Source organism: Poecilia reticulata, chromosome 1, assembly GCF_904066995.2.
Source record: "Poecilia reticulata chromosome 1, P_reticulata-male-v2, whole genome shotgun sequence".
NCBI lineage: Eukaryota > Metazoa > Chordata > Actinopteri > Cyprinodontiformes > Poeciliidae > Poecilia > Poecilia reticulata.
The window spans coordinates 10,220,445-10,247,136 of NC_088830.1; the positions used below are offsets into that span (position 1 = coordinate 10,220,445).

The window sequence follows — 26,692 nt, forward strand, 5'->3', positions numbered from 1 at the left end:
GGAGGAACATTTCAACTCACTTTTCCAACGAAACAAAATATTTCCTTGGAAACTTCTTTCCCTCCTGATAATCCGTCATGGTGACAGCCTACATAATAATTAAAGCTGGGTTCAGTTACAGAAGAACTCAAGCAGTGAAAACGTGAGGCAACATGTCTGGCTCTAATTTCTCAATCAAGAGGGCCTCTTCTGCCCATTCAGCAGCCTCGTTCACACTTGCGAACTCCCTGACAGGTGCTTTTGTTTTCACTGTCACCAGAGCTTTCCTCGTGATAGGATAAGGGAAAGAAAAGCCTCTTCCGCTGAAAGACTCGGATTGACATGTTGACACAAACAGTGATTAGATTTATGGTCTGAATGCAGCTCAGACAACACTGATCACGTTACAGATGTTTTTTTTCAGGCACTTTGGTGCATTTCTCTCATCAGAAGTAGATTTCTCATAGCTGCTAGTTCAACCAACGCAACATCATTTGTGCATAAAACTATTTTCACACTCGGTAAAACACACAGGATTAACTATTTTCCTGTCATGATCCGTTGTCTGCGTGCACCTGGAACGATCTCACACCTTACTGCCAGTTTTCACAACACATAGTAGCGATTTTATTCTGCCAGTGACAGTTCAAATACTTTTGGACATCCATCAATTGTTTTCATGCAATCCTCTTCTTCTCTTGGACATTCTAATTTGCTTATGTCATGTCCATAAAATGAACCATGCTTGAATGTTCAATAGTCATTCTCCATAAAACTTAAATTCTGTTTCTATATAGTGAGGAACCATTTAATCCAGGCCTCTTGGACTGAGGATGCATCCAATGATTTGAGAGTAGTACCTCTGATTTTAACCACTCAGTTGCAGCTTTGGGTGTTTTTAGGGTTGTTGGGGTTTCTTTTGACTTTGTTCAAGAATTTTTTTCTTGAACAAAAAGGCCCGAATTATTTATTGATGGCACGACTCTTCCAAAGAGCCTCTGGTTGTATGATTTGGGTTTCTATTCATCTGGAAAGTGAAGCAAAGCACCCCCTCTGCATGATGCCATATTTTACTGGGGAAGATGGTGCGTTCAGGAAGCCGTATGGTGTTTGTTTTCTGGGAAAAGTTGGGCAAAAAATTACATTTTGGTCTCATCCCACCAGAGAACCTTCCTTCACCTGTTTCCTCTGCCCCCTATCTTGCTTACAGGAAACTGCAGGACTTTTTAATGCTTTCTTCTTACCACTCTTTAATGGAGGCCAGACGTGTGAAGTTCATGATTAATAAATGTCTTGTTCACAGATTGTTAAACTTGAGTTGTTGAACTCTGTACCTCCTCCAGAGCTAACATGGACCTATTGACTCTTTTGAGAGTAGTACCTCTCAAAAGAGTCAATACCTCTCAAAAGAGTCAAACCTTTTGTAGGTTTTGTGCCAAACATATGTGATGTATTGAACAGTGCTCTGACATGTTCAAAAGGAGGGCTGTACAAATGCATATTCACACTTTTTCATGGATAATAAAATGTTACAATAAAGTATCACAAAATAAAGATTGATGAAATGCAATTAAAGTTTGCAGTTATAATGTGAGAATGTCCCAAAAGAGTTCATTGTGCTTACACTCCTAAAATGCAGTAAAAAAAAAAAAAACTCCCTCCCAATCCAAAAAATTTCTAAAAACTCCTGAAAAAAAAAGCCAACAAAAAAACAAGCAAGTTTCCTGTTTTAAAGGAAGTTTAGCGTCACTTGAAGCGTGGACAGGAAGAGTACACTGGCCAACAGGAAACTGTTCCCTCCTGCATGCTAAACACTGTGGAGAGGAATGTTTGGATAACCTTTTTAATCTGCACTCAGTTTACTGCTGAATCCACAGTTTTGCTTTACATGCGGAAAATGTCCTGAACTTGCTGTTCCTGTCCGGGCGTGAATAATTACCGCTTGTCTTGATGTCTGAAAAGTCCAAAATGATCCGTTCGGAATCAAGATGTTCTTCTTCCGCAGTTTAATTCATTACTTTATGTCGTGGAGAAAGAAGAAAACCAAACCAAAACAAAGATTTGCATACAAGATTGTCATAACAACTGGTAGGCATCTTTGGACATGAGATCAGCGCTTTAAGATTTGCTTTATAATTCTCAATACGGACATTTGTTTAGTTAATTTTTTATTTTACATGTTTTGTCTCTCGACAAACACTCCCACCCAGATGGCCTGCGTCCTGGAGGGAAGGAAACAGACCCGGTGCGTGGTATCTGGGCCCAGCACCCTCTGCCCCTGTTTACCCACCAACATCCCGCACAAACACGCGGGCCTCAAAGTCAGACAACAGTGAGTAATCTTGACCAATCTGCTCCTCCGTTCCTCTGGCTTCTGCTTCCTCCCAGCAGGCTGCAGCCCTAAGCCAAGGGCTCAGCTGGCGTCATGCGGAGCCGCCGGGCAGGAGCGCGACGTGCTGAGTGCACACACAGCCCACCTGGCTGCTACACTGGGTGTGATCGCCGAGAACAACAGTGATGACGATGGTGATGATGATGATAGCAGGGACTGTAGTGTCAGTGGATGATCATGACAGAGCTGATAAGGGGACCCATCTGGGGAGAGACGCTGGTAATTCAGATGTTTTGCACGTTGTGTGGTCTTCTAGAAAAGGGAGGAAGTGTTTAGAGTGGTGAAAGGTCAGCAGCTGGTTTTATTAGTTTGAAACAAGTCACACTAAAAATACCCGGGTTACATTATTGTTAATTCATTGTTCACCTTTTTAGTCTTACCGGCAGCTGAATGTTTTTGATCAACGCGTTTTGTGTTTTTAGCCTCCATGTGGATTTTAGTGCCATTGGTTGGTGTGTTGATGCTGTAAACCGAATTGCCCATTGAGACATGAATAAAGATCTGAATCTGAATCCTAATCAGGTGAAGAAACTCTTAATGTCAGTCCACTGGAATAACGTCCCATCATCCATAGCTAGATTATTCATAACTGCTGAATTTGTCCGTTAGATACTCACTGAGTATCTAATGAGATACTCAGTGAGTATCTAATGAGAAATAAATAGAAAAAACTGGAAGAAAATTTGTTAGAGGCAAAATAAACCCAAAAAATCCCTGACTGATGAGACTGAGCCGACAGATCCAGTCAGCAAAGAGAAAACAGCATTTCAGCTAAAAGAAACGTATCCGTCACTTTTTAAAGTGCCTGAAATTATTTAATATTCAGTGACATAGTGGGATTGCATCACAAGGATAGAAACATTTTCTGTTCGAGTTGCTTTTCAATAACCATCTGAAGATGGGTGTTTGGTCTTGCTAGATGTTTAGAGTTTCACAAACCCTTTTCTATAAAGTCACTGAAATCTTTCTAAAACACATAAATCAACCATGACTGACAATTAAACCTCTACAAATTACTCTATCTTTTTCCTATTAAGCTGTCTGGCTTAGTTATCAGGCAGATTCAGTTCTTTGAAGGGAGCATGTCGAACTGTTTTCGCTGCTTTTGCGGCTACGGTCAGAAAATGAACACTGGCTAAAAGAGGCCCGAAAATAACACAGGATGAGGCCATGCTGTGGCTGAACGCAGGTGCGAGCGATGCTTTTGCTACATATTATAATGAAACCTGAAAATAATCCAAGTCATGTGCTTTCCATTTTAGCCAGACGACATGTCTGAGGAAACGTAAGCTAAAAGTGAAACGTTCAGTGGAAAACACCTGGTTTTCTCAAGCAAAAAAGAAAATCTCAGTTTTGTTTTGAGCCTCAGTACCACAGTATGCATTGGGTTTCAATGTAGCATGTATTTCTCCATCAAAGAAAGGTATAATTTCAAAAGAAATACCTTCAGATTCGAGGGAGTTTCTGTTGTTCTTTGGGGTTTTATAACATTTGTACAGACCAGTTAGAATCCCTGGTCTACAGTTTGTGGAAACAAGATCCATCAAGATTTTTATTTATTTCTTCCTCGGTAGAATTTGTCGAATGCAACTTTAAAAATAAGGTCCCATAATGTTTCTTGCCACAGTCTGTATTAATGTTTATATAATTACGTCCCTGTAACGTTTTGGCCAGGTGACAGAGAGTTATTTGTTCATGTCTTACAACTGAAGGAAAATGTTTTTCAAACTTTACTAAGCTGGTGTACGTCATTCAGTTTGAAGTATCGTAACTTACCAGTTTAAGTTATAGAAACGTAACTGTATTAATCCTGTCTTAATTTTCCATAAAAATCCAAACAAGGGAAGATTTCCCAACATTTTTGGTGTGACATTGTCTGACAAATTCCTGACAAATATGCAATTAGCATTCCCTTAGCAAGTGAAATGTTAGCTTAGTTTCGCTCAAACATTTCACTTTCGTGCCAGTCAGGCAGGAATGCTGCTGGAGGCAAAACTGAGATTTATGACTAAGCTCTGTCACTTCTTGCACGGATGTTATTTACATTTTTTTAAAAATCTTTCTGCCTTTTGCCAGATTTTTGGCTCACACACAACACATCTCTGCATGTTTTATTTTTATAGGCGCAAGCTAAAGAAAGGTACTTAAAACTGAATTATATGTCCTGGGACTTCCAGTAAGTGGATGTTTATCCTCTGAATTTAAACCATTCAGGTTTGATGGATTAGCGATGTGACGTGTATTGAGCCAATCTAGCGGAGGCGTGAACATTGGAAAAAGTTGTCACGCCTCTTTTAATTGTGCATGCACATACCTTCCTGGTGAGTGTTGTTCATTTGTAGATTTGGGTAAACACGGTTTGCCGTGTGTCACGTTGCTGACCCCCTGAGTCAGCATAAACAAAAAGATCGTGTGACTGAAAGTCAACACTTTTTCCTCATTAGGTCTTTTTCCCGAATTGTTTTGAAGCCACAGTCTGCTGTTGTAGCCGTAAACAGTTTTTTTAAAAAAAAGCTGTCAGTCAATTGCTCAGCAGGCTCTCTTGTGATTACCATAATATGCCGTTATCATAGAAACAAACGTTTTGGCCAGGTGACAGAGAGTTATTTGTTCATGTCTTACAACTGAAGGAAAATGTTTTTCAAACTTTACTAAGCTTTACTAAGCTGGTAAAGTTTGAAAGAATGTGTAAGCAGTAATTCCACGCCGTCTAGGAACGTTTTCTTTCATACATAATAAAGTGTTTCATTATTTTCAGTGGGCATTTTTTATAGTTTAGACAACAGATTTCCTCATACCTAACATTTACAGACATTAGTGATGATCATTCTATATATCAGAGCTCTAAGTGCATCACTTCACATCCGTAATTAGAGAACGAAAGACAACTGTGTGTCAGATCTCAGTTCCTGCAGCCTATCTGCTAACTGAAGTATAAATGTGACAGATACTATAATCTCTAATAACTATTTTGAAGATATAACCTAATAGAAAATGATTAATTTGACTTTTGGAGCTGATTTTTGTTTTGCGGCTTTCCTAAAGTTTTGGCCTGCCAACATCAACTCTAGCATATTTGGGTTTATCTTGAAGAAGGATAATTTTCTGCATTCAAAATAGTTTTGAAGCTGTAGCTGCATCTCAACACATTACAATATCTTAAGTCCGTTCACTGAGTAAAAACACTTCATACAGAATATTTACACGCAGACTCCATAAAAATTTTTATACTTATGATGATTTTCTGCTTACAGCAAATGGACACATCATTCAAGACTAGAATATTAAATCAAACCAACAAAATAAGTGTTTTAATATTAAACATGGCTAATACCTGCATATATTATGTTCAACATAAATGCTGAATCTGACAAATGAGCCTCTTTGGAACGCATATTACAATTTACTGAGATGTTTATGTATCTACAGTATCAGGTTTTGAAAATAATCTTTAAGCCGGTAATGAAAACACTTTTTTATTGGTCTGATGTAATATTTGAATCTTAAATGTTTTGTTTATATTAGCTGTAAACATCAAATGTGACTTAAGATAAATTTTACCTCATAATTTAATGCCTAGAAATTGGGCTTCTGTCTCTTTAAGAAACTCCTACTCTTTCTTAAACTTCAGGAAGTCATCACAACATGGCTCCTCTATTAACTCTTTAACAACATTTTTTCCAGCGTTGTGCTGAGAAGTAGCTCGTATAATGAACTTAGATGCGCAGTTCCACCAGGTGTTTGCTAATTGTTGCTGGCTAGTCTGAAGGAGCCGAGTTGGGGAGGCGTGGGTGGAGTTTGCTGGAAAGCGGAGCTAGGTCCAACCAGGCGTTTTGCACAGCGGACTGGTTGCCATGGAAGATTAAAGGATTTCTCAAACATGCATGAAAGAATCAAGGCAACACTCCAGGTATAAAGATATAAAGTTAAACATTTTTACATAATCCTGTCTCTTTAATGAAGGGATGTTCAGATAAAAACAGATATTGAGCCACAGGAAGAATATGACCAGAGTGTGGACTAAAAATACACAATAAACAATCCTTTTCAAGGTTGTTGTGATGCCAGCAGTAAGTCATAGTCGTGACTGTTTCCATCCACTCACATTTGAACAAAGCACACACACTCAGTGTGTGTCAGTCACACACCCTCGCCTCCTGGCGACATTCCTGGTAAGCACTGTTTTCAGTACGTGAGACAATCTGACCTGACTCCCTCTTAGGGGATCGGCCGTCTCCCTCTGGACTCGATGACTCAAGTCATGGATCCGCTTTTCTTCAAGCGTGGGGGAGACAATTGCGTTATCCCATGCCTCGCCTTGTAGACGCTCGGTTCAGGTCAGTCCCCGCCACCACTGCTTCTCATCCTCCTACGAACAGTGGCGCAACTACACATTATTCAGGTGGATGCGAAAGCATAGATCGCCCCCCCCCCACCCCCGAGGGAAGGAACGTCAGGGTGAAGGAGCGACGCTCACTCGCTCTCTCTACCCCCTTCCCCCCCTGAGGCGATGATACGTGAAGGGTAAACCTTGCTACATTTACCTCGTTATGTGCGCGAGGTGAAGGAGTGTAAGGCACGCTGAAGTTTATGGGAAAACATCATTGGCGCGCCGCCCCCTCCAGACGGGGTTTTGGCGCCCCCTCTTGTGCTGCGCCCCTATGCGTTGCATACCCTGCATACCCACTTTTTGCGCCACTGCCTACGAATCCCTGCGGGATCGGTCTTTAAGGGACTTAGCGTCCCTGGATGGGAGAGGAAGGGCACGGTGCTATTTTAACATATGGAGGTGTGGGATTACGTAAGGCCACGTTAAGTTGGTGATGTGAGCCGGACACAAAGAGGCTGCACTTAGACATACAGTGCTCGTTAGTAGGAGAGGAGAGGGTGAATCATATACCACTAATCACACTGCCACCTCTACCTGTGGTTGAGAAGGATTCGCTTTAAACTGAGCTTCTGTTTTTCTGTTTTGTAGTTCGCTAATGTGAGTGAGTGCATTATCTTCCGCTGTGTTAATGTAGAAACTGAGGAAGACTTCAAAAAGCCTCTCTCTTTCCCCCCCATTACGCATATCCAAAATGGCACTTGAGAAAGCTTGATGGCCTCTTCAGTAGGCTGAGAAATGCATATTGCATATCTTAGCCAGGATTACAAGTAAAGAAGAGGCCATGTTTTTCATCCTTCTATGAAGATGAAATCATTATTCATATAGAAGACATGCAACTCTGATTTACAGGGGCGAAAGTCCAATTTCACTAAAAAATCTCAGAGTAATTCTAGCAAGGGAAATGAAAAAAAAAAGTCCTTAACTGTCCTTTCTTCTTGCTTCTGAAGTAATAATAGTAGTTATAGCATTGCTCTGTATTAGTCCAGGTGTTTGTATATTCAAACAAAAATGTCAACAACCTTTAAGATTACATCTAACATAACAAGTATGTGTCAAACTCAAGGCCCGGGGGCCTGATATGGCCCGCCTTTGCTTTTTATGTGGCCCTCTAGACTCCAAATTACATCAATAAGTCACTCCAACAGATCTCCACATTTTTTTCTGATTTCACCGCAATTTGTTCTCAAAATTGGAGAAAAATTGGGTTTAAGTGACTGGTGCCTCAGCCTTTATTTGATGTCAAGTTATAGTCTGTGATTAATACGGCGAGTAATGAAAAGTCACATTTAACATCATATTAGCAAAAATATCGCAAAAAATTTCTTACCAATATTTCTAAATTAGCAGCATAAAGTCTGCGATTTTGATTGCAAAAAACAAACAAACAATCACAAAATCCTGGATCCTTCTGACACAACCGGCCCTATAAGAACAGTCATGTTTTTGGTAATATTCTCAAACGACAGTGATTTTGGCTAAAAATGTGAAACCCTGACACTTCTTCAATATAATGTCTAACACAGTGTTGCTAAGGAGAATTATTTATTTACTGCACCTCGCCACGACACAACAGCAATACCTCAGTTACATAACTGCATACCATAGTACATAGTTGGTTGCAGGTCTGAGAAAAACAACAAACAGAGCTGAGGTTTGACACCAACCCATCAAACAACATTCCTTTATCTGCCTGAACTACCAAAAGTCCCAATGGCTGATGGAATTTCCAAACAACACGAAACTCGCTGCAGAACCTGTGCAGGTTTACATTGACCAGTTTGTGAAAGAAGAACCTAAACCGTCCAAAACTCGACGGAGATATAGCCTGGGTTTCCATAAATTTCAACAGCTGACGTAACACATGATCCCAGCTGTTCCCACGATGGCGGGGCGTCTCAGGTCTTGATGGTTTAAAGTGAAACACACGCAGACCAGCTGATGCAGCCCTGACTTCTTTGTCTGCCCCACTTTGCCTGATCCAAAGTCACCAGTGACATCATTACGGTGCACCTGCCTGCAGGCGTTTCGGTTTATGCAACAGGAACAATGACAAGTTCAGCAACTCATCAAAGCTCTGCCTGTTTTGTTTTCATTCCAGGGGCGTTTTTCTTCTCTTTTTTTTTCTTCACTCGTCTGCGATGGATTGCCTCAGAGCTGAACGTCGACGTCAGACAGTGTGTTCTTTGTTTGTGTCTGTTTAAAGAGGCGGGGCGCTGTTATTCTCTTAAGACCACAGAGAAAATACATTCAGTCTACTATTTTTATCTCTGTTGGTGTTTCAGAAAACAAAAATCACACTTTCGAAGCCGTTTGTACACTTATCCATACCGTAGACAATTAAGTGTCAGGCCTGCTTATGTGGCACGGTTGATGTGCTCCAATGTCGAGATACGTCACGTCTCATGCTTCATTCAGAAGTCGGTGCACATTAAAAAGAGAAGAAAGTCTGGAGGCGCAGAGCGATCAGGACAGAGACACAATCCTCGGGGCATGAAAGCATACAACAAAGAAACGGGGAGACAGATGGAAACAGAAGCCTGCGGGTATTAACGCAGAAACGGGATGAAAAGCAGCACACAGAGAAGAGCCTTTTATATATATAATTAACTTTGTGACTCACACGCTTTTTGTCAACGCCGCTCAACGCGCACGTGCAAACCTCATGCGATTGCTCAAAGCAATGGCTGCATCTTTTTCACGCAGGACATGAAAGAGGCGTGCTGGTAAGGAGCCGAGTGAGCCTCCATCCCAAATTAAGGTTGATGTAACAGGATGAGATCCACTCAAACTGCCCCATCAAGATCACAAAGCGCTTCGGTTTGTTTAGGGGGGAAACATGCTAATTTGTTCAGATTTTCTAATGTTTCTGATTATCATGTTAGTATGTTATTAAAGTATTTTGTAGGCATAAACTATGTTCAGATTCTGTCCTAGGTTTTAACAAAATAAATCAAAGGAAAAACCTTTGAAGCTTCATGATATTTCAAACCTAGACAATTAAAAGTATCGCATTGGTATCAGTACCCATATCAATATCAGTGAGTCTGGTCCTGCATTTGCTTGGTGTCGATTCGATATCAAAATCTGAAGTATTGTACAAGATGTATTGCCGCTTATCAGAAGCGGTAATAAATGTGGAGGCTGGAGTAAATTTTAGAAAAACTGTCCACACTCAGCGTAAATCTCAGATTCGGTTTCCGAAGCTGTTCGCAGGCCAGATTAACATCAAAAGACGAAACGCACAAAGCAAACCGATAAGGAGAAGTCCCGTCTCACGGCTCTCCGTCTCACATGGAGCAGCAGGGACTTCTTAGAAAATACATTAAGCCTCATCACAAAGGTTTTATTGATGACGGGGACAGCCTTCACAGCGTGATTCAGCCTTTCCTCATTTCCTGTTGACCATACGGCCGGGAAGGCGCGGAGAATCTTGAGAATCGAGCCCGCCTGAGAGCGGAGCCGCGGAGATCAGAGGCAGATGAAAGCGCATGAAGGGGAGGAGAGAGAGAGAAAGAGAGAGAGAAAAAAAAACGTGACTGCTTCATCATCATGGATGCAGTCACCCCGGAGAGTTCTCATTAGTGAGTGACATGATAAGGTGCGAGTGTCAGGCGAAGCAGATCTTAACACTGTCACAGTCTCACATCTAATTGGACTGGTGGCAGCTTTACTCATGTTGTTGTTGTTTGAGGGAAGGAAGACATGGCTTCAAGATGATTAGAGACGAGCAGCGGATGGAAGAACAAAGAACTGTCTGAGTGTCCCAGGAACATGTAAAGCACAACATCACACACACACTTACAGAAATAGCATCTGCTTTTCTGTTTTCACGCAAAAGTTTTCTCCACTCATTCACATACCAGCAGTTGTGAAGTTTTGAGCATATTCAGTGCAAATCCAAACACAAGAATTTATTTATCTGGAAGATAATTTTTTCATTCACAGGGTCGTCCTCCCTGAATGTGAGATGTGGTGCGGGGGCGTTGCTGCGACTGCTGCTGCCTCTGACGTAGAAACGATCCCTTCTCGTGCTCTGGTATTACAGCTAGTCCTAGAAAACGAGAGGCAGAAAAAAAAAAAGAGAGTTAGTCATTATGCTCAGACGAGCGTCATCTCTATCATCACACAGTCATCTGGTGAGATGATATATTTAAAAAAAATTTTAAAAAAGAGTAAAGAGTGTACCATCAGAGCAGGTGAATTTCCTCTGCTTCAAAATGACATGACTTTCATGAGGTAAATTTCATTCGAGAATTTTGTTTCGCTTCCCACATAAACGTATCGGACAATTAGAGCTGCAAATAGAGTGATTAGAAAATTGTGACAGCGTGTGTATTATTTTATTTTTAATACACACCGTGTTATGTTAATAACCAACTAATTTCTCTAATATTTCGACTTATTTTCCTCCAGGCTTTAGATAAGTGTTTAACAGAATGACAACAAAATTGTATTTTATTTTTTTTAAAAATCCAGCATTAAGCACTTTTGTTAATTCAGGCAAGATATTTTATCCTCTAGATCAGAGGTTTTCAAACTCATTTTGTTTTGGGCCAAATCAGGATCATAAATACTCTTAAAGGGCCGGTTGCACCATAATCTATTGATAAAACCTGTTCAAAGTGTTAAAATATCAATAAATTCTTAAAATTAAATACTAATTTTTCCAGTTCCTCTAGGATTTTCTGATTGTTTTTGTGATTTTTTGCAATAAAAATCAAAGTATTTGTGATGCCAATTTGGAAATATTTGCACTTATTTATGGCAATAAATGCAACTTTTTCTTACTTACTGAAGATCACAGACTTTAGTCTGATATCAATTAAGGCTGACGCAGCTGTTTAGTACAAGTAAGAAAGTTTTTGACAATTTTTGCATACATTTCCATGAACATTCTCAAGAAACTGAAGGGAATGATTAATATAATTTGTCAGTAAATAGACAAAACTGCATTGATTTGATTGATAAAATAATAATTAAGCACAGAGGGCCACATAATAGCTAAGGTGGGTCGGATTTGGCCCACGAGCCTCGAGTTTGATACATGCTTTAGATCGATATATTGTAAAGGTTGAAATTCTATGAGAGTGAATCCAAGTCAATAGCAGAAACGTTGTGAAGTTTGATTAGAATAGAGAAAAGCGTAGGAAGACCACGGCCAGGATAAGGCAGATACCAACTACAGTCTAAATACATCGTATTTTTAGAAATTCTTAAACTTTACATGCTCTTTCTGCTTAAAGAGACACATGTCAGCTGTTTCCTCTCCCGACTTTTATTAGGAACATCAAGACAGGCGATACAGGTTCAAGCATTTGCCAATTCCAGGCTGGAAAACAAATGTTCTAATACTCAGATCTTAGTTATACCTTAAAGTATAAATGTAGTGCGTTAGGGTGTTATTTCCTGCCCTAAACAGATACATAAGTGATATACAGCATAACTTATGTAGTATGACATAAGTAACAGATACTTCACTGATGCACTTCATTAACAATATTAACAATGGTGGTTGTTGCTTCTGCTTTATTTAGATGTTAAACCTTAAAAATAAAAATCTGCTTTTTACAGCCAACTGTAATTATCTAGACCCCATCGCCTTTTGAGCTAAAACTGCTTGAAAAATTTGAAATCTGCTGAAGAAAATGGAAATGAATTTAAACGTCCTGTCAAAAAGCGTGAACATGTATTTGTAAGTGAACAAAAATGTGTTTTCCTCCTGTGGGATGACAAAGAGCAGCACTCAGCCTGTCAGTGAAGGCTAATTACAACAGGAGGGAGCTTCTTCAAGAAAATATATTCCCCCCAATTTTATTTCTGTTATCTCAGCTTGAGCTTGGATCATTAAGGTATTCTGGGTTTTAAAACAATTTTTACATTTCCAACACAGGCAGGGAGTAAGATGATTTTTTTTCCTTCATCATGTTGTAACATACATGCAAAACATGTTAAGCTGTTTTTAGCATTTTAGATTCAGATGGAGTAAATTATAAGTCTCTACTGATATTGTAGAGACTGTAATCTCTGTTACTGCAGTTACAGACAGTCTGGTTTAAAATGCCTTGTCTGCCAGGTTGATTGATACATAGGTGCCTCTTTTCATGCTCTGAATAATTCAATAACTCATCCATCAAGGTTCCCTAAAAAATAAATACTGGTCAAATAAAGAAGTGACATTAGAATGATTAAAAAGCACGAAATGAAAAACGTATGAAGGAGGAGTCAGAAAAATGTTCCAACTTTTTCTTGAAAAACAACAAACATGTATGCAATTTTAAGCCAAAGAACAGAACAAATATATATATTTTTTGTCCCACATTGGGGAAATTCAGGTGTCACAGCAGCAAGTTTTAAGGTCTGCGGGGAAAAAATGAAAATAGAAGACTGCTTTATGGGCTTTATTTTTCCCCACATTGGGGAAACTCACAATAAAGCGAATTTGAATTTTGAATTAATTTTTCTTGGCTTTAAGCTGGTTATGTTACTCTTTTTGTGTATTTTAAATCATCTGTCATTGTATTTTTATGTCTTGTATTTCACTATTTTGCCTATTTAATACTGCTATAGAAATAAAGATTAATTGGTTAAAAATGTTGTACTTATAATCACTGCCAGACATTTTAGGACATCGACATTGGTGACTAAACATAATTTTTTTTTGTTCAGACTGCCAGATATTCCTTTATATTGGAGGTATTTTTTACTAACACACACAGCTCATGTCCCTCCTGAGATCCATCCCACCGTTGACGAGCCGCCGTTCCCGCCTTTACGGTGACCGGCGGAGGAGACAGCTGGAGCCAGGACCGAGACGGGGCGGCGGGGCCCTGACGGGATCAGCTGGCAGGTTTCTGAGGAGTGGTGCCAGCCAGCTGTCTGCAGTCGTGAGTCACGTTCTCAACCAGGAGAGCAGACCAGCTCGGTGAGACGCCTCCTGCTTTGTTCCCGTTCCCGAGAAATAGTGTCCATCTGGCCGCTGTGACAGCTGGCCCCCAAGTCGCCCCAGATGAAGACGAAGCAGACGTTGGCCTTCGCCACGCCACCGGTGTGTGTGTGTGTGTGTGTGTGTGTGAGAGAGTAGTTCAGGTGTCTATAGCTAAACCAGCATTGGCTCATGCTGCTCTTGATGTCCCGAACACCTTTTGTGTACGTTTCCTGTCATTAAGCTATAATGTAGTAGTATAGATAGGTACCCATTTCAATACAAATATTTTCCAGGTGAGATCAGTTCCGTTTGGGAGTGGTATAAAAGAAGCTGTCGCATTCAATCTGACATGTCCTCCATGTGTGCGGTTCGCGCCCTGTGGGTTCAGGCTGTAAATCAGCAACATGTCGCAAAGTGTGGTGCTTGTCGTTTTGATTCTCTGGTGGTGAACACTACTGCGCTGCTGCTCTTCTCCTCCTCCAACTCCTCCTTTGCTGAAGTCCGGTGTTGGTTTGGTGACAGTGTCTTCCTCTTCTGTGTGTCGTGGATTCCTGAGTTTGGGTTGGCTCACTGTGTCTGGTGCTTTAAAGTTTTGTTTGTGAAATTGTGTTTAATTATTTGCTTTCCTTTTATAGGACACTGTTTTTAAAAGAATATTTTAAAATAGAATGAAATAAATTGCCTTGTGAACCTACATCCTGTCTCAGATGTCATATATACCTGCATATTTGAACCTGTGTGCCTTAAAAAGAAGGTCATGTTCCCTAGGAGAAATTCCTAGGGTGGCGTTGCTGAGCTGCTTATTTTTTGGGTCCAAAATTGAAGTTTCATAATATTTCTGAGATCCATTTAGTGTTGCCACAATAAAAAAAACCTTAATTGTTATTAGGAATTATTACAGTTTTAGGACATCGACATTGGTGACTAAATATAATGTCGATGTCATTATGTTTAGTGACATCGACAGAAACAGAAACAGAAAACACACAGAAACAGAAAACACACAGAAAACACACAGAAACAGAAAACACACTTTTCTGTTTGTGTTTTGATGTAGAAATGACCACCAACTGGCTTATTACTGCTGCTAACTTCATGCTCTGACTGTAAAAATTGACGCATTTATCATATCCATTTCCTGATTAACACATATTTGTCTTACTTGATTTTTAAAAAAATAAGAAGCTTGTTTCCAAAGTCCAAAAACATGCATGGTAGTTTAGTGGTAACTCTATATTTTCCTTAAGTGTGTGCGCATGTGTGTGTGTTTCTTGACTTTTCCCGGGTGCACTCTGTCATGTCGGTTTTAAGGTTGCGAACCCACATGCAAGAACACAGTCAGACAGAGCGAGTCAGAAACAATAATGTTTATTGAAGGATCAGGGAGCTGGTGGCGAAGCCGAATCGGCGGACCGGTTCTTCTACTGCCAACGGGAAAAAGCAGGGTTAGCGAGAACTCAGCGGAGTTTCTCCAGGAAATGACTGAGGTGAGCTTACTTGGCGTGGAGGTATTAGGGGCGAAGCGGAGCGCGAGCCGAGTGTCCGTTGACGAGCGATGCTTAGCTCTGATGTCGGGCACGGCCTGGAGCCTGATCCGTCCAGGCGGTCCTCCGGGAAGTTCGGGCGTGGGCCTCCTGGCCCGTAGCGTCCCGAAGGGGAAATCCCGGGGAGGGATCGACGAGGGGAGATCACGCACACACACACAGGGAGTGGCGTCTGACCGGGAACACCGGCAGCGTCGGGAAATCACACAGGAGGGAGGTGATCCACAGCGGGGAGACAGACTTACACGAATGCGGGGGCAGCTGGTTTCCGGGAAACAACTAGAAGACGGCGGGAGAATCTGGCGAGGGAGACAACAAGGGTTAGACGAGAGTAATCACAGAAGGCCTCTTTCTGGAACGCTGGTTACCGTGGTAGGCAAACACTCAGGCGGTGAGACGGAGTGTAGCTGCTGCTTATATCGCAGGTCCACGCCCTCTAAACCAGCTGCAGGTGTGTGTCCGGGTTGAACCAGGACACTTCTCAGGGGTGGAGCATGGGTGACATCTGCTGGATGTCTTGAGAAGTGGTGGTTCCAGGGACAGGTGGAAATAAAACTAAGGAAAACAAACTAAGAAACTAGGAAAAGGGGAGGACAAACAGACCCTGACAGTACCCCCCCCTCAACGGACGCCACCTGGCGGCCGAACAGAGGACGGGGTCTGGGAGTCCCTAAAGTCTCTAATAAGGGAGGGGTCTAAAATGAATGATCCCGGAACCCAGGAACGTTCCTCAGGACCATAACCCTCCCAGTCGACAAGGAACTGGTGACCCCGACCTCGTCGCCGAGTGGCGACAATCCGGCGGACGGAGAAGGCCGGATGGCCATCGATGACCCGGGCGGGTGGAGGGGGTTCGGCCGGAGGGCAAAGTTCACTGGAGAGCACTGGCTTAATTTGGGAAACGTGGAAGGTTGGGTGGACACGCAGAGACGGGGGAAGGCGGAGGCGTACAGCTGAGGGGCTAATGACTGCCAGCACTTCAAAGGGGCCAATGAACCTTGGAGACAACTTTCTAGACATAGACTTGAGGGGAATGTTGTGTGTGGACAACCATACCTTTTGTCCCACTATATAAGCAGGTGCAGGGGTTCTACGACGGTCAGCCAGGCGTTTATTGGTAGCGGAGGTGTTGTTGAGGGCAGTGATAGTGTCCTTCCAAATCTTATGGCTTCGTCGGATGTGGTGTTGTACCGACGTGATCGAGAGGTTCTCCTCGTCAGAGGGGAGGAGTGGTGGTTGGTAACCCAGGACCACTTCAAACGGAGAGAGACCTGTGGCTGCAGAAATGTGGCTGTTATGTGCATACTCGACCCATGGGAGGTATTGGGCCCAATCGTTGGGGTTCGTGGAGGTCAGGCATCGCAGAGTCGTCTCTAGCTCTTGGTTCATACGTTCTGTCTGGCCATTGGTTTGTGGATGGTAGCCAGAAGTGAGGGATACCTTAGCCCCCAGAGCCGAGCAGAACTGACGCCAGACCTGTGATATGAACTGGGGGCCGCGATCCGAGAGGATTTCCTGCGGGATGCCATGTAGTTTAAAGACATGTTTAATTAATAACAGGGCAGTCTGGGCAGCCGTGGGCAGCTTACGTAGGGGAACAAGGTGACATGCCTTGGAGAAACGGTCGACGATGGTGAGGATGGTGGTCATACCTTTACTGGTTGGGAGTCCGGTAACGAAATCTATGGCCACGTGGGACCAAGGGCGCTTAGGTATGGGTAGTGGTTGTAGGAGTCCTGCGGGGGGTTGATTGGATGACTTGTTCCGGGCACAGATTGGGCAGGCTGAAACAAACTCCTTGACATCCTTGTGTACGGAGGCCCACCAAAACCGTCTGTTTATTAGCCCAATCGTGCGGCTAACGCCGGGGTGACCTGAGAACTTAGAATTGTGTATCCACTGGAGAAAACGGGATCGGACAGAGGACGGAACATACACCTTACCCGGTGGGCAGGACTCTGGGGCTGGTTCTGTTTGCTGAGCTTGATGGACGATGTCTTCGATCTCCCAGGTGACCATTCCCACGGTGCAACTGGGAGGCAGGATGGGAGCTGGGACCACCTCAGCGTCATCTGGGGAATAGACTCGAGATAGAGCATCGGGTTTAACATTCCTTGAACCTGGGCGAAATGTGATAGATAGGTTAAATCGAGAAAAGAACAGAGACCAACGAGACTGGCGGGGATTGGATTTCTTGGCTGCTTGCAAGTATGTCAGGTTCTTGTGATCGGTCCAGACCAGTACGGGGTGTTCGGCGCCCTCCAGCCAGTGGCGCCACTCCTCCAAGGCGAGTTTAATCGCGAGAAGCTCTCTGTCGCCCACGTCATAATTCCTCTCAGCTGGTGAGAGTCTACGGGAAAAGAAGGCGCATGGATGGAGCTTATGGTCGTGGGTAGACATCTGGGAAAGAACCGCGCCGACCCCGGTGTCGGAGGCGTCAACTTCCAGAATGAATTGCTTCTTGGGGTCAGGCTGGACCAGAATGGGAGCGTGTGCAAACCGGGACTTGAGCTCCTCGAAGGCGGCCTCCGCTTGAGGGGTCCAGACGTATTCTCTCTTGCTGGAAGTGAGAGCGGTGAGGGGTGAAGCAGTCTGACTGTAATTGCGTATGAACCTCCTGTAGAAGTTTGCAAACCCCAAAAAGCGCTGTAGTTGTTTGCGGTTTTCGGGTTTAGGCCAGTCGAGTACTGCCTTGATCTTGTCCTCGGATGCTCTAACCTGTCCCCTTTCGAGGATGTACCCTAGGAAGGTTACTGAAGGGCGGTGAAACTCACACTTTTCCGCTTTTACATACAGCTTATTCTCCAGAAGGCGTTGGAGAACCAGACGGACATGTTGTTTGTGCTCCGCGAGGGATTTGGAATATATCAGGATATCATCCAGGTAGACGAACACAAAGACATTGATGAGATCCCTCAGGACGTCGTTCACCAGGGCCTGGAAGAAAGCAGGTGCGTTAGACAACCCAAACGGCATGACCAAATATTCATAGTGGCCCATGGGGGTTTTAAACGCCGTCTTCCACTCATCACCCTCCCTTATGCGAAGGAGGTGGTAAGCGTTCCTGAGATCTAGTTTTGTGAATATGGTTGCTTCTTGGACGGGCTCAAAGGCTGAGGATAATAATGGCAACGGGTACTTATTCTTGATGGTGATCTGGTTGAGTCCACGGTAGTCAATACAGGGCCGGAGAGAGCCATCCTTTTTCCCCACGAAGAAGAACCCTGCTCCGAGGGGAGAGGATGAGGTGCGGATAATCCCTGCAGCTAGAGACTTGTTTATGTACTCCTCCATGGTTTGCCTTTCTGCTCTAGAAATGTTATATAGCTTACTGTTGGGTAATGGGGCGCCAGGCAGTAGATCGATGGCACAGTCATACGGTCTGTGGGGTGGCAGAGACAGGGCTTTGTCCTTACTGAAAACAGGAGCTAGATCATGGTACTCACGGGGAATGGAGGAGACGTCAGATGGGTCGATCTCAGCTGGCTCTGTAGGCGTAGTGACGACTGGAAAGGCGGAATGAAGGCAGGTACTGTGACACTTTGTGGACCACGACTCAATCTTGGTCTCGGCCCAGTCTATGTGCGGGTTGTGCTTGTATAACCAGTCGAAACCAAGGATGATGGAGGCACTGGCGGCAGGAAACACGAGGAAAGTAATCTCTTCTGTGTGATTACCTGAAGTGAGTAGACGCACTGGCTTGGTTTGATGGGTGATCTGTGGCAGGTTCCCTCCGTCGAGGGCTGATACCCGGAGAGGAACTGGAAGCGGCTCGATTTTAATAGACAGTTGCTCGACGATGTCTGAATTAATGAGGTTCTGTTCACACCCTGAGTCAATGAGGGCTGATAAAGAATATGGTTCGTTAATGATTATGGAGACAGGGATGATGAAGCGAGATCTTACTGCTGTAGTCTCCGGCAGTCTCCCCGTCCTTACTGCCGGACCTGCGGGTTTAAACGTATTGGACAGTTAGCGATTACATGATTGGGTTCACCACAGTAAAGGCAAAGCCGGGAGCGCATCCTCCTCTGCCGCTCCTCTGGGGTTAGCTTAGCGTGTCCCAGTTGCATGGGTTCTGGTCCTGTAGATGAGGGAAAGGTGGGTGGAGGTTGGACAGTCGACTGGTTACTGACCTGTGCGGAGCGCGGAAGGGCGGTGCGGCGGGATCGCTCACTCATCCTTGACCGAATCCGGTTGTCTAATCTTATGGCCAAGTTAATAAATTCATCCAGAGACTCTGGTTCATCTAGAGTAGCCAGTTGGTCCTTTATCTGCTCATTTAACCCATGAAAGAATGCGCTTTTAAGCGCAGCAGGGTTCCAGCCTGAAGCAGCGGCCAAGATTCTAAAATCGATGGCAAAGTCTGACACAGTCTTCTGGCCTTGCTTCAATCCGTGTAGTTCACGGGAGGCTGAAGTCTTCTCAGCCTCTTGACAAAACACCTGCTGTAACTCCTTCAAAAACTCGGGGAAGGTACACCCATAGTTAGAGGCTGAAGAAAACCGGGCTTCGGCCCACTCTAGGGCTCGGCCCGTCAACAGGGATAACACGTAGGAAATCTTAGCACTGTCATGCAAAAAACTCTGCGGTGAATGATTAAAGATGATATTGCATTGGAGAATAAACCCCTTGACCTTCCGGACGTCACCTGAAAATTTCTCTGGCGCTGAGGGTCGGACGTCCGAAAACATGGAGCGGGCTGGTGGATCCGGAGCCACTGTCGGGGAAGGTTGAGAGCTGGGAGCCTGCTGAACTGAATTCCGTAGGAAAGTGGTTAATTCTGTTAGTTTATCGTTAGTCTCGGCTTGACGACTAGCTAACTCCCGTAATGCGGAGTCATGTGACTGGACTAGCGCGTGTTGTTCGGACAGCGCCCGTCTGATAGCGTCTGCTGAGGTTCCGAACTGGCCTGAGTGTTCTGTCATGTCGGTTTTAAGGTTGCGAACCCACATGCAAGAACACAGTCAGACAGAGCGAGTCAGAAACAATAATGTTTATTGAAGGATCAGGGAGCTGGTGGCGAAGCCGAATCGGCGGACCGGTTCTTCTACTGCCAACGGGAAAAAGCAGGGTTAGCGAGAACTCAGCGGAGTTTCTCCAGGAAATGACTGAGGTGAGCTTACTTGGCGTGGAGGTATTAGGGGCGAAGCGGAGCGCGAGCCGAGTGTCCGTTGACGAGCGATGCTTAGCTCTGATGTCGGGCACGGCCTGGAGCCTGATCCGTCCAGGCGGTCCTCCGGGAAGTTCGGGCGTGGGCCTCCTGGCCCGTAGCGTCCCGAAGGGGAAATCCCGGGGAGGGATCGACGAGGGGAGATCACGCACACACACACAGGGAGTGGCGTCTGACCGGGAACACCGGCAGCGTCGGGAAATCGCACAGGAGGGAGGTGATCCACAGCGGGGAGACAGACTTACACGAATGCGGGGGCAGCTGGTTTCCGGGAAACAACTAGAAGACGGCGGGAGAATCTGGCGAGGGAGACAACAAGGGTTAGACGAGAGTAATCACAGAAGGCCTCTTTCTGGAACGCTGGTTACCGTGGTAGGCAAACACTCAGGCGGTGAGACGGAGTGTAGCTGCTGCTTATATCGCAGGTCCACGCCCTCTAAACCAGCTGCAGGTGTGTGTCCGGGTTGAACCAGGACACTTCTCAGGGGTGGAGCATGGGTGACATCTGCTGGATGTCTTGAGAAGTGGTGGTTCCAGGGACAGGTGGAAATAAAACTAAGGAAAACAAACTAAGAAACTAGGAAAAGGGGAGGACAAACAGACCCTGACACACTCTGCCTTTCACCCGGTGAATGCTTCGATGGATAAGTTAATGGGCGGACTTCCTGTCAGATGTGTCTGTTAGGAAAGTACTGGACTAATATTTGGAGGGTCCTGAGTTCAAGACTGACAGCAGCTTCAATTTTATTTTATTTTTCTCGCCAGTCAATGTCAGCTAAAAACAGGTCTACATTTAGACATCTAATAATTATCCCAGATGTCAGAAAAAAGTTCACATTTTGAGGTAGATATGGGAAATATTTAGCCTAGATCTGTGTCAACCATTCAGACATTGTTTAACCCCTTTCCTGCTATGAGGACACTGGTGTCCTTGCATCCTTAAAATTCATGTATCTAACAATAAGACCTTAAAATATCTTAAATTCATTGAAAATATATAAATACATTAATCACAGGTCTTAAATTTTGTTGTGACAAGACTATTTACCTATGTATATTTTATGTGGATTTCTTTTTTCTTTGAGATGTTTGCAGACATCTTCATTGCCTTTTGTGACTCGAGGTGGCCACAGCTATCAGTAACTAGCTGCTAATAGCCTCTAAAGCTAGCTAGCTTTTTCATCCATCATGGGTAAGTTTACATTTAATTCCAATTCTTCCTGACACTCGGCACACTTTTGTTGGCTACCCCTATGATTTATTACATTTTCTGTCTTGTTCCAGGCCTTAAATTGAATTCATAAAGCTTTAAATTTGAGTTGGCGAAACCTGCAGAAACCCTGATTGACTAACGTGCAAGTGGCATTTAAGTTAAAATAACACTATGTACCAGAAATAATGCTATTCAAAATGGGCTGCTTTCTGGTTATACTACATCTTTTCCCAAGCAGTGCTGCACTTTAGCACAGTTGAAGATAATGTCTTTATTCCGTAAAAAAAAAAACTATCTCTACAGCATATGTTCTGTCCCTAACAGGTTCCAGTTAAATTAATAAGTAATGCTTCAGATTGATAATATTTTTGTAGTGTGTGAAATATTCTGATATGCATTTTAAGTTATTCCCTAAGTGAATATAAAATTAAGTGAAATAAATTGCCTTTCAATTTATTCCAATTTACTAAATTTCTATACGTATAAATAACGTCTTTTATTTACATCTACACAGGACAAATAAATATTTAAATAAACAGGACCAGTAAATTTCTAGTCTGCTAGTTAAATAGACTTTTTCATTTATTGTATGCCAAAATAAATACAATTATATTCAGAATCTAAACTCTAAGACAAAATGAGGATATCAGCATTTATCTCATTACCTTAAACTCATATATTTAGTTTAAGAAGTGTGATAACGGCAGATGCCAGTCAAACAATTAGCACTGGCTGCCACCACCATCATGCTAAACAAACAAACAAGCAGCATTGTGTTCATTACTCACCAGTTCCATTTACAGGTTCAGTTCATGTCAGCTTCATAGCTCCAAGCTCACTGAGTGTTCAGATCCAAATGATTGTTACATTGTGAGTCTTAAAAGTGCAAAGTAAACAGAGAGATTAACTAGTTGTTTGGAAGCACAAACCTGTAGCACCTTTGTCTCCAGCTCTCACCCTCACACCTCACTGGGGAAGCTGGAGCAGGCCTGTATTCACTCCAGATGCAGTGATTGGCTGAATGCACTATGTGACTGACTGTCACTCTAACCAATGGTACTGCATCTGGAGCAGTGAAGGCGGGCTTAAGGGCAGATTTTACTCTGGGTTACACTTACATGTTCATTTTGCTGTTCATGTGTAACTATCCAACAGGGGACATGCGTGTCATTTTACACTCACCAACAGGGGACTCACCGTTGAAGAGGGGACATTTTGTAGGTCCCCTCTTGGAAATGACCTTGTTTTAGGGTCAGGGGTTGCAGTTAGGACTAAGGTGTGAATTGACTTTTGGTTAGGGTTAGGGTTAGGTATGTGATGGTTAGGGTTAGGAAAAGGTTTAGGTTTAGGCTGTAGAAATGAATGGAAGTCAATGGAATGTCCCCTGTTGGATAGATGCGTACGACTGTGTGAACTGGTAGGTTTTCCTCGTTTTTCTCCACAGGTGCTACTGTACTTCTCCATTTCTTCTTTCGTAATATTTTCGTAAATTAGTAATATTTGTATTGTGTTTAATTGGCTTATTTGAGAATCGTATTGAATTTGGCTTGTTTTTACTCATTGGCTTCAGCCATATTTAATAACTTCAATCTTACCATCACATTAGTTTAGCTTTATGGGACGTGTAAAACACTGAGGGCTGCGGACCGCTACTGGAGACATGGCGTTCTGTGTGGGGGCCATGGGACAATGCGACGGTTAGAAAGAACAGTCTGCCATATTTGAGCTTAGCATCCACAAGCACCAACCACACTTAGTGGTTATGGTGGGGTGGTATCTGTGCCACCCCATCAGGAGGGTTATTAGGATTACATAATTCCTTGTTTACCTCTTTCTCTTTTTTTACAGCTTGCATGCTCATCTATACACACATGCATACGTGCACACACACGCACACACACACACGCACACGTAACGATAAAGGAAATGACACATTAGGAGAGAGCTTGTGTGTGAGCAGATAAAACAGAGAAAAGACAAAGAGTAAATCTGTCCATAACAGAGTGTTCCTTATGAATTTCTTGTAACATTTTTGGTCTATAAAGTCACAATATTCATAGTTTCTTTTGTGAAGGACATTTAGTTTTTCACAATGTAGCATCGGGGCTTTTCCCCCCCTATTTTTTACATTTATATTTGTCCTTAACTTGCTCTTTGTTAGTACATTCGCTCTACTTTACACCAAACTAACTTTTAGCCATATAAAACATGTTTTTTTATTAGCAGATGAATATGTAATCGTATCTCTAATTAGTCAAATCACAGACTGTTATTCGTCGGTTCGTCTTATTACTTCATGCCACGGCTCCTCTTCCTCCTTTCTCCCTGGTTTCCTCATGGTCTCTACGTGTCTTTGGTTTGGGTTTATTTTTGTTCCTTGGACTTTTACTTTTTTATAAGTCTGATTAATTTCATTAAATCTACAACAGAACCTTTACATCTCATGCCTCCTTCACTTGGGTCCAGACTTCAACTACACAGATCATGATAGACGGTTGTAATGCATTGGACTTTAAAGTCACTCATGGTCAGCTTGGAATGAATATATGTAATGTAAACATTTAAATACCAATAAAATAAATAAAAAACTTGGGCCTCTCTCGTTCACAAACATGTATTCCGTCTTGGTACGGCTGACCTTCATTCCTCTCCTGTCTGGGGCAAGCTGCCATTTCTTGAGATTTTGCTCCACCTGTTCTCTGCTCTCACCACAGATCACAATGCCATCGGCAAACATCATAGTCCATGGAGATTCCTGTCTAACCTCATCTCTCAACCTGTCCATCACCACAGCAAGCAGGAAAGGGCTCAGAGCTGAACCTTGGTGAAGTCCCACTTCCACCTTGAACTCCTCTGCCACTCCTACAGCACACCTCACCACAGTCTTACAGCTATCATACATGTCCTTCCTCACTGTAACATATTTCTCTTGTTACTCCAGACTTCCTCATGCAGTACCACAACTCTCTCCTCACCAAGTTATTGGTGTAGAAGTCAAGTCCAAGTCTCTGAACACTTTTCTCCAGTCAAGTTGAAAGACTTAATGTTATTGACGTTAGGAGACAGATCGGTGTCAGTCTTGTGATTGGATAGATCGGTGTCAGTCCTGTGACTGGTGGCTTCCTGTCCAGCAGGAAGTTGTGAACAGAGTTTAAAAGCTGCTGCAGGACTGCAGACATTCACAGGAAGCTGGACCGTCAATGGCTCTGCTGAAGGTTCTGCTGCTGCTGGGGCTGGTGGACACACTGGAGACACTGTATACTCTTCCACTGGCTCTGAATGCTTTGAGTTATGTTGATCTGTGTTTTACTGTTTTCATTATAAAGCTGTCATGTTGGTTCTTTTTTTCTACTGTGTGGATTTAATTTGCAACAAACAGCAACTTTCTTCTCCAGGTGTTGCAGTGACCTCAGTGTCTCTGCAGAAGAGAATCATTGGAGGTCAGACCTGTGGAGACGATGAGCGACAGTATCATGTGTCTATCTTTGTATCTAAAAAAAAAGAGGTTTTTATGTGTGGAGGATCTCTGATCAGTGATCAGTGGGTTCTGACTGCGAGTCACTGCTGGACGTCAAAGCCAGGATGGTGAGTCAGGAAATGTTTTACTGAAAAATCACCTATAACTCGGCTTGTTTCTCAAATAATTGTGTTTTATTTACCCAGGGTTAATGAGGTACATGTAGGAGTTCATCCTATAAGAGCTCCAAAGAAGACGTATACAATCACTCAACGTGAAATTTATAGAGACGGCAACGGTCGTGAACATGACATCATGCTCCTGAAGCTGTCAGAAAAAACAACAATCCGACCAATCAAACTACCCGACTGTCCAGATACTCTCCTACTGTAAGTTTTATCTTCTGAAATTTTAGAACTTGGTTCTTGATCTGCCAGATGAGACCAAATTCATGTAGGAATATGTTTGAGCTCTAGTCTTCCAGAGTTAGTTGTTTTTCTTAATGTAACTTATTTTAACTTTTGTTTTTCTTGTGTTTCAGCGGCACCAAGGTTCAGATTGCAGGTCATGGACCAACAAGACTTGGCTTTTTTAACAGAAGAAGTGAGATGAATGTTCATGTTTCTCATTGTTTTTGTTATTACCTCAGATGATTCAAGTCATTTTTAGACTCTGTTAAAGCTGAACTTAGCGAGCTGGTTGAAGATTTGATAATCAAAATCTCTGCGATAAACTGCTCAAAGCTGAAATAGGAAGTTCTGAGAAAACTATGAGCTTAGCCTGAAAATTTTAACGAACACACATTGCAGGTCCCTCCCCTGTACAGTGACCAGGGTGTACATGAGCATTGATTGATGTAAAAAATGCATTTTATGCAAGTAGCATACTACAGTTTAATAACCACAGACAACAAGGTGATATCCTGAGCAAAATGTGTCAACACTTCAACAGACCTACATGTTTATGCTACTTTTTCTCTACAGTCATAAATCTTTCAGATGATCTTCAGTGTGCAGAGTTAAAGATTGATAAAAATGAAAAGATGGAAGAGGCACTGTCAAGACTGAAGACCCTTCAGTACAGTTACCAGAAGTGGTACAGTGTGAAAACCACCAAGAAGGACACATCTATTGTATGTTGGTCTTTAAACCATTTTCTGCACAACTTGATGTTTATTTTACTGGATAAATCAGAGCAACATAACAACTGAAAGCTTTGTGTTTGTGACAGGGCGACTCTGGCAGTGGATGGGTGTTCAGGAACAGGCTGTATGGCGTCCATGTCTTCACTGGAGGCAGTATTTATGCACACGTTGCACCAGCTGCTTTCATGGACGTCTGTGCCTACAAGAAGTGGATAGATGACACAATTAATTCTTGGTTTCTCAATGTGTGAATTGTGGCACCATCACAAAATTATAAAGTTCAAGTCAATCTTTAAATTTCAGTTTTCACTTGATTCATTTTCTGACTTATAGCTGTATTACTCTGGAGTTAAAGTTATGGTGCACATGATAATCTGTGATAATATCTTATTTTTCAATAAGTAAAGCTCCTGTTTACTTAATAATTGGTAATATCCACTGTCACATGACTAGGAAATAAATATCTGTTATCTGA

At 42.9% G+C, this 26,692-nt stretch overlaps 1 protein-coding gene and 1 long non-coding RNA gene across 2 annotated transcripts; one reads left to right on the plus strand and one right to left on the minus strand.

The window, feature by feature from the left end:
- Positions 1-638: 638 nt before the first annotated feature.
- On the minus strand, positions 639-22,519 carry LOC103465538 (uncharacterized). Its single transcript, XR_533811.2, has 3 exons — positions 22,405-22,519; positions 10,622-10,812; positions 639-2,623 (listed from the first exon to the last, which is right to left on the minus strand). It is a non-coding gene; the product is annotated as an uncharacterized LOC103465538 (long non-coding RNA).
- On the plus strand, positions 22,327-26,692 carry LOC103465583 (kallikrein-14-like). The gene is made up of 6 exons (XM_008410676.3): positions 22,327-24,904; positions 25,012-25,201; positions 25,280-25,462; positions 25,615-25,676; positions 26,057-26,205; positions 26,304-26,692. Exons 1-6 carry the CDS (start codon positions 24,817-24,819, stop codon positions 26,466-26,468), a joined length of 837 nt encoding a protein of 278 aa, XP_008408898.1. The 5' UTR covers positions 22,327-24,816; the 3' UTR covers positions 26,469-26,692.